The sequence below is a fragment of the Tasmannia lanceolata genome, unplaced genomic scaffold (assembly GCF_043159265.1).
Source record: "Tasmannia lanceolata isolate RefF3 unplaced genomic scaffold, GAP_Taslan_0.1 ptg000013l, whole genome shotgun sequence".
NCBI classification, from domain to species: Eukaryota; Viridiplantae; Streptophyta; class Magnoliopsida; order Canellales; family Winteraceae; genus Tasmannia; species Tasmannia lanceolata.
The window spans coordinates 8,947,467-8,962,467 of record NW_027518690.1 but is presented as its reverse complement, the minus strand read 5'-3'; the positions used below and the strand labels follow the sequence as shown (position 1 = coordinate 8,962,467).

At 49.0% G+C, this 15,001-nt stretch overlaps 1 protein-coding gene across 1 annotated transcript; it reads left to right on the top strand.

Annotated features, from left to right (window-relative positions):
* The first annotated feature begins 8,869 nt into the window (after nt 1–8,869).
* On the top strand, nt 8,870–14,289 carry LOC143889715 (uncharacterized). Its single transcript, XM_077394021.1, has 2 exons — nt 8,870–9,073; nt 13,036–14,289. Exon 2 carries the CDS (start codon nt 13,107–13,109, stop codon nt 14,208–14,210), a length of 1,104 nt encoding a protein of 367 aa, XP_077250136.1. The 5' UTR covers nt 8,870–9,073; nt 13,036–13,106; the 3' UTR covers nt 14,211–14,289.
* Nucleotides 14,290–15,001: the final 712 nt, after the last annotated feature.

The window sequence follows — 15,001 nt, the reverse complement described above, 5'->3', positions numbered from 1 at the left end:
TGGGAGACGTCCGCTTTCCTCAAAACTAGGTCGCCTGTGCGGAACTCCCTTGGTCGGATCTTCGTATCATGGTATCTAGACACCTTCTGCTTATACGCTGCGGCCCTGATCTGTGACTCCTCACGGACTTCTTCAAGCAAGTCGAGGTTGGCACGGAGCCCGTCCCCATTAAGCTGTTCATTGAAGTGAACAATTCTTGGGGAAGGAATGCCGATGTCAACCGGGATCACAGCCTCTGTTCCGAAGGAGAGATTGAAAGGCGACTCACCCGTTGCAGTGCGTGGGGTAGTCCGATACGCCCAGAGCACATGGTACAGCTCGTCAGCCCAGCGTCCGGCCTTATCATCCAGTCTCTTCTTTATCCCCTGCAGCAGAGTCCTGTTCGTCACTTCGGTCTGTCCATTCGTCTGAGGGTGTGCCACGGAAGTGAACATTTGCTCAATCTTCAGATATGAACAAAACTTTCTGAAGTTTCTTGAGTCGAACTGCTTGCCATTGTCCGTTATGAGGACCCGGGGTATCCCGAATCTGCACAACACTGATTTCCAGAAAAAGTTCTGGACGTTCTGCTCGGTGTTCTTGGCCAGAGGTTCAGCTTCTACCCACTTAGTGAAGTAGTCGATGGCGACAATGACGAACTCACGGCCTCCGGAGGCCGGCGGAAAAGGACCTAAGATGTCCATTCCCCAGACAGCAAAAGGGAGAGGGCTGATGATCGGAGCCATTGGCACAACAGGCTGGTGAACGGCGGGAGAAAATTTCTGACACTTCTCACACTTCTTCACAAGGCTCAGTGCATCTTGTCTCAATGTAGGCCAGTACAGGCCTCTTAGAAGGACTTTGATGGCGAGGGCCTTGCCCCCAAGATGCTCTCCACAAATCCCTTCATGGGTCTCTCGTAGGGCATACAGGGCATCGGTTGGCCGGAGACACTTCAAGTACGGGAGGGTGTAAGATCTCTTGTACAGAGTCTCGCCGTCAAGTGAAAACCTTGATGCCCGCTGTACGACTTTACGGGCCTCTTTTTTCTCCCCGGGGAGTTCTCCGCTGCGCAGATATCTGATGATCTCATCCATCCAGCACGGCTCATCGTCGATCTGCATTACTACGACGGGCTGGTCATCAATACTGGAGGTCTTTAGGAACTCCATACGGATTTCTCTGAGAGCGGTGTAGCCTGATGCCGCTAGCTTTGAGAGCACATCAGCCTTTGTATTTTCAGTCCGAGGGACTCTGATGACCTCAAAACTTCCGAACTTGCTGGCCAGGCCACGGACCCTTTGCAGATATTTTATCATTCGCTCTTCTCGGGCCTCATATACTCCTTGGATCTGACATACGACTAGCTGCGAATCGCAGTACGCCTTCAGTCTCTGAGCGCGGGCCTGAATGGCGAGGTTCATTCCGGCGATGAGCGCTTCGTACTCTGCCTCATTGTTTGACGCACGGAATCCAAACCTCAGGGCATAATTCAGGACAAAGTCATCTGATCCTGTGAGGACTAGTCCGGCACCGCTGCCACTTTTACTTGAAGACCCGTCGACATATACCTCCCAGAGCGGCTCTTCAGAACATGGAAGCGGGCTGAACGGAGGAGCTGCACTCTCAAGCCCGGGAAGCGGAACCGCTTCGGCTTCGATCTGCTACTCGGATATAACCGGTTCTACTTCTGAAGGAAGCGCTGCTTCTGACCCGGGGTCTGAATCTGGCATGGTACATTCAGCTATGAAGTCTGCAAGAACCTGAGCTTTGATTGCTGGCCTGGGCAGATATTTGATGTCAAACTCGCTGAGCTCCACGGCCCACTTCACAAGTCGGCCTGAAGTGTCTGGACGGTGGAGGATCTGCCTGAGGGGCTGTCCTGTCAGGACCTTGATCGTATGCGCCTGGAAATACGGCTTTAATTTTCTGGCCGCCATAACAAGGGCGTATACGAGCTTCTCGACTCGCTGATATCTGGTCTCTGCATCATGGAGGACCTTACTGACATAGTAGATCGGCTTTTGCTGGTGGTACTCCTCTCTGATCAGTACTGCTGCAACTGCCAAAGGTCCCGCTGAGAGATACAGAATCAGCTCTTCTCCTGGCTCTGGCTTCGACAGCAACGGTGGAGAGGATAAGTACTGCTTCAGCTCTTCAAATGCCGCTTGGCACTCCGAAGTCCAGGGCGCGGTTTTTATACCCTTGACCGCGTTGAAGAACGGAAGACATCTTTCTGCGGACTTAGAGATGAACCGCCCCAGGGCAGCTACTAATCCGGTCAGGCGCTGTACTTCTCTGATAGTTCTGGGCGGACTCAGCTCCATCACTGCCTTGATTTTCTCAGGATTTGCCTATATCCCTCTCTGGCTTACCATGAAGCCCAGAAACTTGCCTGCTCCGACGCCGAACGTACACTTGGTCGGATTGAGCTTCATGTTGTGCTCCCTCAAGACTTGAAACGCTTCTTTGAGGTCGGCAACATGATTGCAGGCAGCTCTGCTCTTGACCAGCATATCGTCCACATATACTTCCATATTGCGGCCGATCTGCTCTTTGAACAGCCTGTTGACGAGCCGCTGGTAGGTGGCTCCTGCGTTCTTCAGTCCAAAAGGCATAACTCGATAGCAATAAGTCCCATGATCGGTTACAAAGGATGTTTTCGGAATGTCGGACTCATGCATTCTGATCTGATTGTATCCCGAGAAGGCGTCCATGAAGCTTAGCAGCTCGTGACCTGCAGTAGCGTCGATGAGCTGATCGATCTTTGGGAGCGGGTAGCTGTCCTTCGGGCAGGCCTTATTTAGGTCTGTAAAATCTATGCAGGTCCTCCACTTCCCATTAGACTTCTTCACCATCACAACATTCGCGAGCCAGTCAGGGTACTGGATCTCGCGGATGAAGTCGGCCTTCAGAAGCCTTTCCACCTCTTCTCTAATGGCCCTTCGCCTCTCCGGTGCAAAGTGCCTCATCTTCTGTTTCACGGGCTTGCAGGTCTGATCAACCCCGAGCTCATGGGTGCTGATTGCAGGGTCGATGCCGGGCATGTCTGAAGGAGCCCAGGCAAAGACATCTGCATTGGCTCTGAGGAACTGAGCAAGATCCTGCTGCGCGGCCTCTGGCAGGGCAGAGCCGATTTGAACAACCCTCTGGTCGTCATCGCTATACAACGGGATAGATATAATGTCCTCGGCCGGCTCGTTTACTGTGATCTGGGCTTCGTCCCTTAGATCAAACAGCTCGATCGGCAGAGATTCGGACGCATTCTTCCCTTTCAGTGCCGCTGCATAGCACTGCCTCGACTGGGGCTGGTCCCCTCTGACCTCCCCTACGCCCCCTGGTGTACTGAACTTCATCTTCTGATGATAGGCGGAGGGAACGGCTCGGAGGAGATTCTGGCCGGGGCGACCCAGGATAGCATTGTAGGCCGACTTGGCCCTTACCACCAAGAAGTTCACCATGGCGACGGACTGGCAGGGCAGCTCCCCGATAAGAACTAGAAGCTTGATCTGCCCTTCAACTTTGACAACTTCTCCGGAGAACCCGAACAGATCAGAGTTGGCCGGCTTCAGACAGTCGGTTCCGATCAGCATCCGCTCGAAGGCGTGATAATAGAGGATGTCTGCGGAGCTCCCGTTGTCGACCAAGATCTTCTTCATTTCCCAATTCGCCACCAGCATGGTGATGACCAGGGCAACATCATGCGGGAGGATCAGGCCGTCGAGATCTGCATCTGAAAAGGATATCTCATTATCTAGCCTGGCCTTCTTGCTGCAGGTATGGACGGCGTTGACCTGCCGGGCATAAGTCCTGCGGGCTGATGAAGAGGTTCCTCCTGCGGTCGGCCCTCCTGAAATGGTACCAATAACACCATGAGGTTGAGGTTGAGGTACCTGAGGAGGGGGCTGGCCGGGGCCGGAGCTTGAATGCGGTCGCCTAGAGGTTGAGCGCCCCGAGGGCTTCTGCCTCTGGGCTTCGGCTTGTCCTTGCGCTCTCTTTTGTTGTCATCATTTTTCAAGTACCTTCCGAGGTACCCTTTGCTGATCAACTGCTCGATCTCTTCCTTCAAATGAAGGCACGCGTTGGTGTCGTGTCCGTGGTCCTTGTGGAACCTGCAGTACTGGGACATGTTTCTTTTTGCCGACGAGGTCTGCCTCTCCGGCCACCGGATGAAGTCCTCTTCCCGAATGGCTGCCAGGATCTGTGCTCTGGACGCGGTCAGCCGCGTGTAGTGCTCTCTCGGGTGGGGGCTTCTCTCCTTTCAAGAAGGGCTTCTCTCCCTGCGGGAAGGGCTTCTCTCCTTCTTCTGAGACTTATCATCCCTACGCTGCTTGGTAGGATTCTTCTCCTCAGGCCTTCTCTTGCTCGCAGAGTCCAGGGCGGCGAGAGTTTCCTCCACCGAGATGTACTCCTCCGCCCCGGCCATCAGGTCTGCGAGGGACTGCGGATTGCGCCGGGCCACTGCTCGCCTGAAGTCAATTGATCGGGCGCCGGCCAGAAGGGCGTTCGTGGCCGCGGAGGGATCCAGGTTGGGAACCTGAAGAGCTTCCCTATTAAAGCGACCAACGAACACTTTCAAGGCCTCATCATCTCCCTGCCTGAGGGCCATCAGCGAAGCGGTCGTCTTCCTGGGTCTTCTGCTGCTCATGAAATGGCGGGCCAGGTCATCCCCAAAATCATCAAAATTGTCCACTGACCTGGGTTTAAGCCGCGAGTACCAGTCCCGCGCTGCTCTGGTCAACGTGGTGGGGAATGCCCGGCAAAGGAATCCATCCGACGCCCCGTGGAGGAGCATTGTGGTCCTGAAAGTCTCCAAGTGGTCCACGGGGTCGGTGGTCCCGTCATACTGCGAAATCTGCGGCATCTTCCAGCCCGCGGGGGCCTCCGCGCTGAGCACTCTGTCCGAAAATGGTTGAGCGCTTGTGAAGATCCGGGAGGCAGGCCGGCCCTGCTCTCTAGCGAGCTCTTCGATCCGATGGTCGATCTACTAGATCCTTCGCAACACCGGGTCCTCTCTTTCCTCCGCCCGGTGGACGGGCCTCTCTCTTCTTGCTGGCGGACTCATAGCCGATCCGGACTGACTGGCCGGACTCCTTCGCCGGTGACGCGATCCCTCTCCGTGCGTGGCGTCTCTCTTGCTGCCATGCCTTTGTACGGAGGGAGATCGTGACCGGTGATGTAGGCGAGGCTCGGGGCGCACATGCTTGTCCCGGGAGAGGTGATCTCGTCTTGTGGAGTGACGAGTCTGCTCCCGGGGCGGGGGCGTGTGCTCTCTGCGGGAGCTTCCTCTCCTCTGGGTGGGCTAAGAAGCCTCGGCTGGGTGCTGCTGGAGTGCGGTGGCCGAATTCCTGAACTGCGCAATCACAGCAGTCATTTCTTGGAAAAGGGCCCGCATCTCCCTCGGGGTCGGGGTAGGGTCTGAGCGGTCGAGCGAGTCGGACTTCGCTCCCCTACAGCCCCGACCTCTATCTGCGAGGCCAGTCGCTCGCTTCTTCCTTCGCGGGGGGCTGTAGCCCGGATCGTCCGGGAGGTTGGCACATGCTTTCCGTTTTTCCCTACCATTGCTTGAGTGAGGTTCCGAACGGCTTTTTGTTGCGGGGTCCCACGGATGGCGCCAAATCTGTTAGGTCTAAAATTGGTAACAGGTTATGGTAGGGCCGGAAGGGCTGATCTGACAAGCCACAGCTGAAGGGCTAGTGGAGTCATGCGCTGCACAAGGGCACAGACAAGAAGACAAAGGGTCAGAAGACCAACCCGGAGTGTTGCTCCGGACGGGCGCTTCGACACTCAAGTCAGTATGAGCAGGAGTGCAGAGCAATGTCAGAGCAGAAAGCTTAGGGTTTTTGGTTTCAGATCCCTCACCTTAGCACAAGTGAAGGCTATTTATAGTGATTCTGAGCCACCTGTCCAGGACAGGTGGTGGCCTCTGTATGGACCAGGTCTCATACCTAGGAGGGGCAGGTGGAAGTCCCTGATTGGCCCAGGTGTCACACCTAGTAGGGACAGGTGTTGGCTTTGCAGCGGTCCCTGTGAGGGCCACGTGTCAACAGCCGATTGGTTGCTGAGTTCGGACCTCATCAGTGCTGAGTTCGGACCCATCAGTGCTGAGTTCGGACCCCATCACACTGCAACATCTACGACTTCCATAATGAAAAAAATGACCCCCAAGGAGATTGAAGAACGGAGAAGAAAAGGACTCTGTTTTAGATGCAATGAGAAGTATAGCCCGGGACATCATTGTAAGAGGCTCTTTCTTGTTCAGGCTTGTCAAGAAGAAAGTGATGATGATGTTGAGATGGAAACTGGTGGTGCTTATGGTAGTTTCTTTCATTGGCAAGGGCAAGGGCTTTCGCCGGCAGAGGGGATCATGAATTTATTAGCCGGCAGTTCCGAAAATTTGCCCTTGAGGACAAGGGCCGTTTTTAAGGGGAAGGGAGTCGTTACGTGTCAAGTATGTTGGGATGAATAAACCGTTGGGTTAGGATAGCCTAGAATTCTTTTTTGAGTCCAATAGCTTGCAAATAAGTTAAATCTTATCCTCTCCTTTTTATTTGGTATTCAGTTTAGCTGCTCAGTAGTCTTCTTTTTCCCTATTGGATAGTCTGTTAGCTTTTACCTATTTTTTGGGATGTAACCGTTGCAATCGAACTCTATCTAAAAGAGTCCAAGTAATGAATAAAAGGGCATCGATCAATTATCCTCAACACTTGTGTTGTTATTGGAGGCTTGGGTTTCCTCGAACTAACCCTCTGTTCTTCTTAATTTCTTTTTTCTTTTATCTACTTTCACAATAGGGAAGGGAACTGTACCACTCACACACACACAATAAATAAATATATAAGCAAGAGTAGAGAATAACAAATAGGTAGATTCAAGAATTGTTCATGTTAGGGTCATGTCATATGAATTGGCCATAGTTACATTAGGATTAATCACCATTTTTTGTACAATCTATGGTTGTTTCTATAGTATGTTTACATTAGGACTAATCACCATTTTTATCCAACATGTGGCTACTGATATAGTATGTTTAATCAGGTTTCTATATCAAGATTTCATCTAACTAATCTTCTAATCTTCTATCTGGTCTTTAGCTCAAATCTGGTAGTGTGCTTGGAAATGGGATTGGCCCTGTTAGGCCCAAAATTAGTAACAGATGAGGCAGTGACGAAAGAGCTGATCTGGCGAGTCCTGATAGTCCGAGCTGGCTAATTACCTGTGGCCTGCGCAAGGGAGCACCCGGTCAGAAGACCAACCCGGAGTCGTGCTCCGGACGGGCCCTTCGACAGTCAAGTCAGTAATGGCAACAGAAAAGGAGAAAAGCCAATTTTTGGGATTCTCACTCTTGAGGATTCGATCCTTACCTTTGAGCCTTAGGAGGCCTTTTATAGTGAGAGCCTGAGGTAGTTGAATTACCTGCCCCAAGACAGGTGGCAGCCCATGAGTGGGCCAAATTTTACCTTCCCTAGGTGGATTACCTGGCTACCCCTGAGGCTGGTGTCAACTTCTAAGTGGGCCCTTTCGTGGGCCACGTGTCGACAGCTAATTAGGGGTGACTTTTTATAACCCATCATTTGCCCCCCAGTTCCTCAAGTCATTTTAGTGACTCGGGGAAGCATGAGAGGTGAAATTTCCTCGCGAGTGTCTGTTTCAGCCAGCGGTGGGCATGAGTGGTTGAATGCAATGAGTCTCGGAATGGATTACCATGGTCAACTCTTGGCGATCTGCACGGCTTGAGATGACCGAAAAGTGAAGTGTCATTCGGCTCAGCCAGGGCCTCCCGGACGGCTTTAGACGATCAGAAATACGAAGAGAAATATTCTACTCGGCCAAGCTCCTGGTCGGCTTGAGATGACCAGAAATCTTGGTCGGCCTAAGATTACCAGAGATTTGTCACGCTATATCTTGGTCGGCTTGAGAAGACCTGATTTTCTGGTCGGCCTGAGATGACCAGAGATTTGTCGCGCCGTATCCTGGTCGGCTTGAGATGACCAGAAATCCTGGTTGGCCTGAGATGACCTAATTTTCTGGTCGGCCTGAGATGACCAGAGATTAGTCGCGTTGTATCCTGGTCGGCTTGAGATGACCAGAATTCCTGGTCGGCCTGAGATGACCTGATTTTCCGGTCAGCCTGACATGACCAGAGATTTGTCGCGCTGTATGCTGGTCGGCGTGAGATGACCTGATTTTCTGGTCGGCCTGAGATGACCAGAGATTTGTCGCGTTGTATCCTGGTCGGCTTGAGATGACCAGAAATCTTGGTCGGCCTAAGATGACCTGATTTTCTGGTCGGCCTAAGATGATCTGAGATTAGTCACGTTGTATCCTGGTGTAGACACCCACATTTTGCTTTACTTTAACCAACAATAACCTAATATATTGATCCATCCTCAAATTTTTTGAAAAAAACAAAATGATAAAGAGATGTACCTGGTGAGATGATTAGATCCGAAAAATTGAAAAATACCCTGATTAGTGAATTTAGTGTGTTAAATCCATGTGAGAACCCCCTCTATCATTGATTTATATGTTTTAGGTCATTAATATCTTGATCTGACTTTACGGATCATCAATCGGGACAAAATAAGCTAGGGTCACTTCATAGCCCGGACCCTGATTCCATTCCGAGACCCGATTTCCGTAAATCGTTAGATCAATGACAGATCTTGACCTGGGTCTCACCATCCAAAACCACCTAACCTCTCCTCTCATCCTAACCATCCAAACCTCACCTAACCTCACCTAACCTCTCCTCTCATCCTAACCACCCAAACCTCACCTAACCTCACCTAACCTCACCTAACCTTACCTAACCTCACCTAACCTTACCTAACCTCACCTAACCTCACCTAACCTCCTATCCCATTCTCCTATAAATACCCTCTCATCCCACCATCCAAGAAAAAGAAGAAAAAGAATCCCTCTCTTAGAAAATTCATCCCTCTCCCTCATCTCTTCAAGGGTTCGGCCATCCTTGCCGGATCGGGTGATACGTTGGGTGATATATATCAAAAGCAGTCATTATCAAGCAAGGAATCATCTTCAAGGAATTAAGATCAAAGAAAAATCAAACACAAAGTGGGTTTTCAAAGAGGTAGGCATTTATTTCAATTCTATGTAGGGTCTATTTTCATGCATATCTTTTACTTTAAAAGAAAAACCATGTTAGGAAGCATCTAGGATCAATCTTTACTCATTCTTCTTGATGGTAGACTTTGAAGTTATACATGTTTCCCTCTTCTCTTAACCCATCTTATCTTCATTTTTATTTTTCCCTAATGGTTCACACCCTGGTTCCCCCTGGTTAGCCTCTGGTTAGACCCTGGTTGCACCCAGGTTCGTTGCTGGTTGCACCCAGGTTCGATACTGGTTCGCACCCTGGTTCCCTGCTGGTTCGCACTCTGGTTAGACCCTGGTTGCACCCAGGTTCGTTGCTGTTTGCACCTAGGTTCGATACTGGTTCACACCCTGGTTCCCTGCTGGTTCGCACTCTGGTTAGACCCTGGTTGCACCCAGGTTCGCTGCTGGTTGCACCCAGGTTCCCTGCTGGTTGCACCATGGTTCCCCTGCGGGTTGCACCCTGGTTCCCTGCTGGTTCGCACCCTGGTGCACCCTGGTCCGCACCCTGGTTTGTACCCTGCTGGTTGCACCCTGGTTCCCCTGCTGGTTCGCACCCTGGTTCCCTGCTGGTTCGCACTCTGGTTAGACCCTGGTTGCACCCAGGTTCGCTGCTGGTTGCACCCAGGTTCCCTGCTGGTTGCACCCTGGTTCCCCTGCTGGTTCGCACCCTGGTTCCCTGCTGGTTCGCACCCTGGTGCACCCTGGTCCGCACCCTGGTTTGTACCCTGCTTCCTCCTAGTTAGACCATGGCTAGTCTCGGGTTTGCTCCTAACTTAGACCCGACTCACTTGACCCTAACCATTAACCCAATCCAACCTAACCATTAACCACACCTAAACCCATACCCATAAGCCTTAAACCCTATAACCATAGCCACACATCATACACCACATGCCTTTCATTCATCCACCCAACAGTACCCTCATACACCCCTACAATAGACCCGGCCAACCCAGTTAACCCGGCCATCGGGCCCATTCGGCCCAATTAATTCATTCCCCTTAAGAGCCGCTTTGCCCTATTGGTTCCTAAGATACTCCAACCACCCAAACCTCAAGCCGCACCCCAATCCACGCTCAACCAGTTCCAATCCAGTCTAAGCCAAGTCAACCCACACTTGACCTTGACCATTAACCCAATCCAATCCAACTCAACCATTAACCCCACCTAACCTGACCCTAGCACAACTCAACCGAGTCACATCAACCCAAGCCATACCTTTGTCCACTCACTGAGGCACACCATTTATCCATAAATCTGGTTACATTAAATCTAACCCAGCCAGGCCACCTGCAGCTTAAGTCAAATCGCCCCAATACAATCCATCCAAGTGGGATCCCAACCCAGCTCAACTGAGTCAACTCTAGCCAACCTCCCTAGTCGAGTTGACCCAACTCTCTAGTCGAGTATGCTCAACCTCTTTAACCGATTGGACTCTCCCCTTAGTTGACTCAATCCAATTCCTTAATCAACCCATCCCAATGCAACCGAGTCGCATTCGACCAAGTTGCGGCCTTCCATGTCACAACCGAGTCATTCCCCTATTCTACTAATGCCCTTTTACACCTAATAGAACTTCCTCCCTTTTGCCTAACCAAGTCATATCCCAACACAATCTGAGTCGCATGTCTGAATCCATTTGACCGAATCTCATAAGCCCGCCCATTTTGAATTCCCAAAATTCAAACCCTTGATGATTCCTATATGCTCAATTCTTTGATGCAAATTCCCAATTCCAAAATCCCATTGCTAAATCAATGTTTCTGAATCTCAAGTCCAATGCTCAAATACAAACCCGATTCCTGATCCAAATACCAATCCTGTTTTCCAAAATCCAAGCAACCTCCCCAGCGGAACTACGTGTGGCTTGATCCCCATCGCGGGGTACGTAGGCAATTTGGCACTCCCAAGTTCAATCGCACCTTTCTCTATCTTTCTCATTCCCTCACACTATTTCATCATCTCTTCCATCTTTTTTTTCACTAACCTCGAGAATTTAAATCGATTTGTCTTGTGTCTTTCGGAACCGTTGGATCACGGTTTCCGTCGTAAGGACCCTTAGAGCCCAATTTAGGAACACCGGTGTCGTGTCGTGTCCTAAGTTTTAGAGAGTCCTAGAGTTAGGAGTCCAGCCTCATCACGGACGCTTGCTATGTATAGCAACCGTGCCATAGGTCTAGTTACACTAGTCACCCAATCTTTCCCTAGGACAAGCCTAGTAAACTAGGATGTAAGGCAAACCTGCATTAGTCTAAGGGACCATTTGCATTTAGATGAGAATCATATAGCATCTTAGATGAAATCCTAAGATAATAAAATCCTCAACTTGAATTAAATAACTTCTCCTAAAACTGTTGAAACAGTCAATCCCGTCTAGGTCGGTGTCTTAGTTGAGTTAGGCATATGTAACTTAGCTTGGGTGCACCGAACTACGTCGACTCTGATCCCAGTGAGGCTTGGGTACGTAGGCAGCTTGGATGTCTGACGGCATACCACCCGCGAGTCGGCACCACAACAAATTGTGGTGTTTTGGATATTAATTTTCTTGTAAATGCTTAATCAAATCATTTAGGGCTTTCCATGAAATTAGAATTCTAGGAGAACTTTCACTTAGAATGAATCCAGACAAATTAATAAATCAAGATACACATCTAGGATTCACATTGAAATTAGATCATAGGATGCATGTCACTTAGTTCGCACATTAACATAGAGTTGAATGAGCCATTTAAAATAAATTTAAAAGAGTTAGCTTTTGGAATCGAAGACCGATTATCGGGCAGGAATGGTGCATGTGGCGGATAACTCCCCATACCTTCCATTCTCGTAACCAGGTAGCGAGTCTAGATTTCTGGTTAATTTCGGGTCCTAGATCCCACATCTAGGTGGCGACTCTGTCAGTCTCTTTCGTGTGGAATTCGGATTGCCTTAGTGATCCCAAGTTCACATGAAAGACGAATTCAAATCAATAATTAAATGCACACGCCAATCGCGTGGATACAGGAGACCAAGAGAGAGAGCGCGGCGGCTCGCGCCCCACCCCTCTCGCGGGATTCGGGTACCACAGTTTGGCGACTCTGCTGGGGACCACCTAACTTCATTAAAATTTCAAAAGATAATTCATTTGAATTTAATTTAATTGGCTCATAAAAACTCTATACTTGTTAGATTAGTTTGTCTTGTTTTATTTTCTCATCACACTTTACTCAAACTTAATCTAACAAAACCTGAAGGCATCATAGATTGCGCAAACATATTGCACACACTTACATTACTTGCATCTAAACTCTGCATCTCACGTGCACACACGTCCTATTTTAGGAACCCGGAGTGTTATCTAGCATGGTTGACTGGGATTTCATCACCTGGTGCCTCTGTGCTAGAGAAGCATTCCACCCTTAGCCTAGTACCATTATGGTACGTAAACGGATCTCTTGTTCACGTACTGATACGCCGGACACTGGTACAGTATATCGAACAGGGATTCGCGCTAAGGGAACTCTTGGCCTTACCCCTAGATTAACCCACACATGCATGTAGTATACGAACACATGTGCATCACGTGTGTGAGCCTAGTTTAGGATATCCTGCCTATTTGTGTCTAGATTAGGCCGTAGACCATCTTCCAATGGCTACGATCGGTCCTAGGTACACGAACAAAGTCATGAGTCGAGATCCTCTCTCCACTCCGCTTGATTAGGATTAGGGTTGATGCCTTCAGGTCACACTGTTAAAATGTGCGAGATTAAAAAAAAAATTTCCTTTAGGGGTTAGGATATAAATCCTATCATTTCCAAAGATCTCATAGGATTAGTCATTCTTGATCTATCCGTTGAAAGCAATCTTATACTATCTCATCTAATCTTTCGATCGTATGCCTTTCATTCTTCTATCGTGTGATTCGATCATGTATTCATACTTTCCTTGTACTGGCAGGAACTTATCCCAATCTCGTGTTCATGTAATCCTGATCATTCTTATATCCCTTCTCTTGGCTTACGGGCACTATGTCTACTCGTACAATTCTTGATTGGATCCGTGGTACATTAAGAGAATCCCATATCTACGCCATAAGTGAACAAGAGAAAAATCTCTTCGGCTACGTGGCAACCATCAAGCTCGATTGGGGATTACTCTATGCCGCATCAGAGTGTTGGGATCCCGATCATCATGTCTTCCGTTTTGGCAACCAAGAAATGTGTCCCACCTTTGAAGAATGGTGTGCCTTATTGGAATATCCTATGGATGGCCCTCTAGTGAAGCCATCCTGTGTTCCAGATTATCGTCCTTTGTTCCTTTGCTTGATGGATAATCCAGATGAATCCATGAACTCTTTCATGAAAGGCCAAGAAGTGTCCATGCAGCGACTGATTGACATTTACCCTCCTGTTGGATACATTGGTGCTGTTGATATTCAAAAAGCTCGACGGCGCGCTTTGAGATTCTGCTCCTTTGCTAGGTTCCTCACTGTCCAGCCTTCTCGCTTTGCGTCAGCTGTTCTTCTGGACCTCGTTGATCAAATGGATCGTGGCGCCAATCCAATTCCTACTATGCTTGCAGAAACTTTCAATGGATTGGATGATATGGCTCACCTTCGTGCCAGTTCAGGTCCAAGCTCTTATATTCGCTCTTTCGTTGGGTCTTTCTCAGGATGTCCTGCATTACTTCAAGTGTGGTTATGCCACAAGCTAAAAATTGCAGCTCCTGTCCATTTTGATCATACGTTATACACCTTCAGTGAATGGCGTCATGATGTTTCTTTCGATCATAAAAGCGATTGGGTTGAATGGTTAAATTCTCGCCAAGAAGATCAGATTTATTGGCAAATTCCCGGAATCCAAGAAGCTGTCTTCAACACCGGAGAAGCTAACTACGTTCGCCTTCTTGGTTTCAAAAAGACTTCCTTTTATGTTCCTGCCAGGATTCAGCGTCAGTATGGAAGGGAGCAATCCATTGTGCCTCCCCTTCATCATTTCTATCCGCCTGAGGGTCTCAAGCCCAAGATTGTCAAAGCTGTTTCATCTGCTTGGGATGCAAGAATCATCAAACCTTTAAAGGAGTCAGTTGAGGAAGATTGTCGTCCAAAGAAGAAGTCTAAAAAGAATGCTTAGTTCCATGTTTATCTTTGAAAGATTGAACCATGTACTCAAATTTTAATGATTGATCAATAAAGTCCATCCTTCTCTTTCATTATCTTTGTCTATGTGTGCATCATCGTCTATTCTTCTCTCTGATTTTAAAATATGTCTTTCGGATATTACAGGGCAATAAACATCATAGCTAACCCTAATACTCCTTGGGTTCGGGTCTCTTCACGGTTAGAGAGGAAATCTGTTTCTCCGCCACCTTCTCTAAGAACCCCAGCATCTCCTTCTTTCCCGTCCTCATCCTCACCAATGGCAGACAACCAAGATGGTCTTCCACCCGCTGCTATTACCGATACTCTTACCTTGATTCTCCAACAGCTTCAAGAACTCAAAGAAGAAAACCGAGTTATCAAGGCTCAGCTTTCTGAAAAGTTGGGACCGTCGTTGTCCAAGGATAAAGGGCCTATGCGCCAAGCAGCTACTCCAGTAGCACCTGCCCAAACAGTGTTCATCAATATCCCTGATAAAGTCGAAGAAGACTTAGAAAAAGAGCAGTACAGCGAGAATCACAGTAGGCCTTCTCAGTCCATGGTTGATAAGTTTGTTATGGAGAAATTAGAGACTCTTACCAGGAAAGTTCAAGACATTCAGTTTCAAGACCAGGGTGGTTTCAATCCCAGTGATCTTACTTTATTTCCCGAAATTCGCCTTCCTGCCAATTTTCAAATGCCCGATTTCGACAAATATGATGGTGTGGGTTGTCCAATCACACATTTGCAAATGTTCACCATCATGTGTCAGCCTCAAGGGTTATC

Coding starts and splice junctions, on each gene's coding strand:
- LOC143889715 (XM_077394021.1), top strand. CDS start 13,107: ATGTCTACTCGTACAATTCTTGATTGGATCCGTGGTACATTAAGAGAA.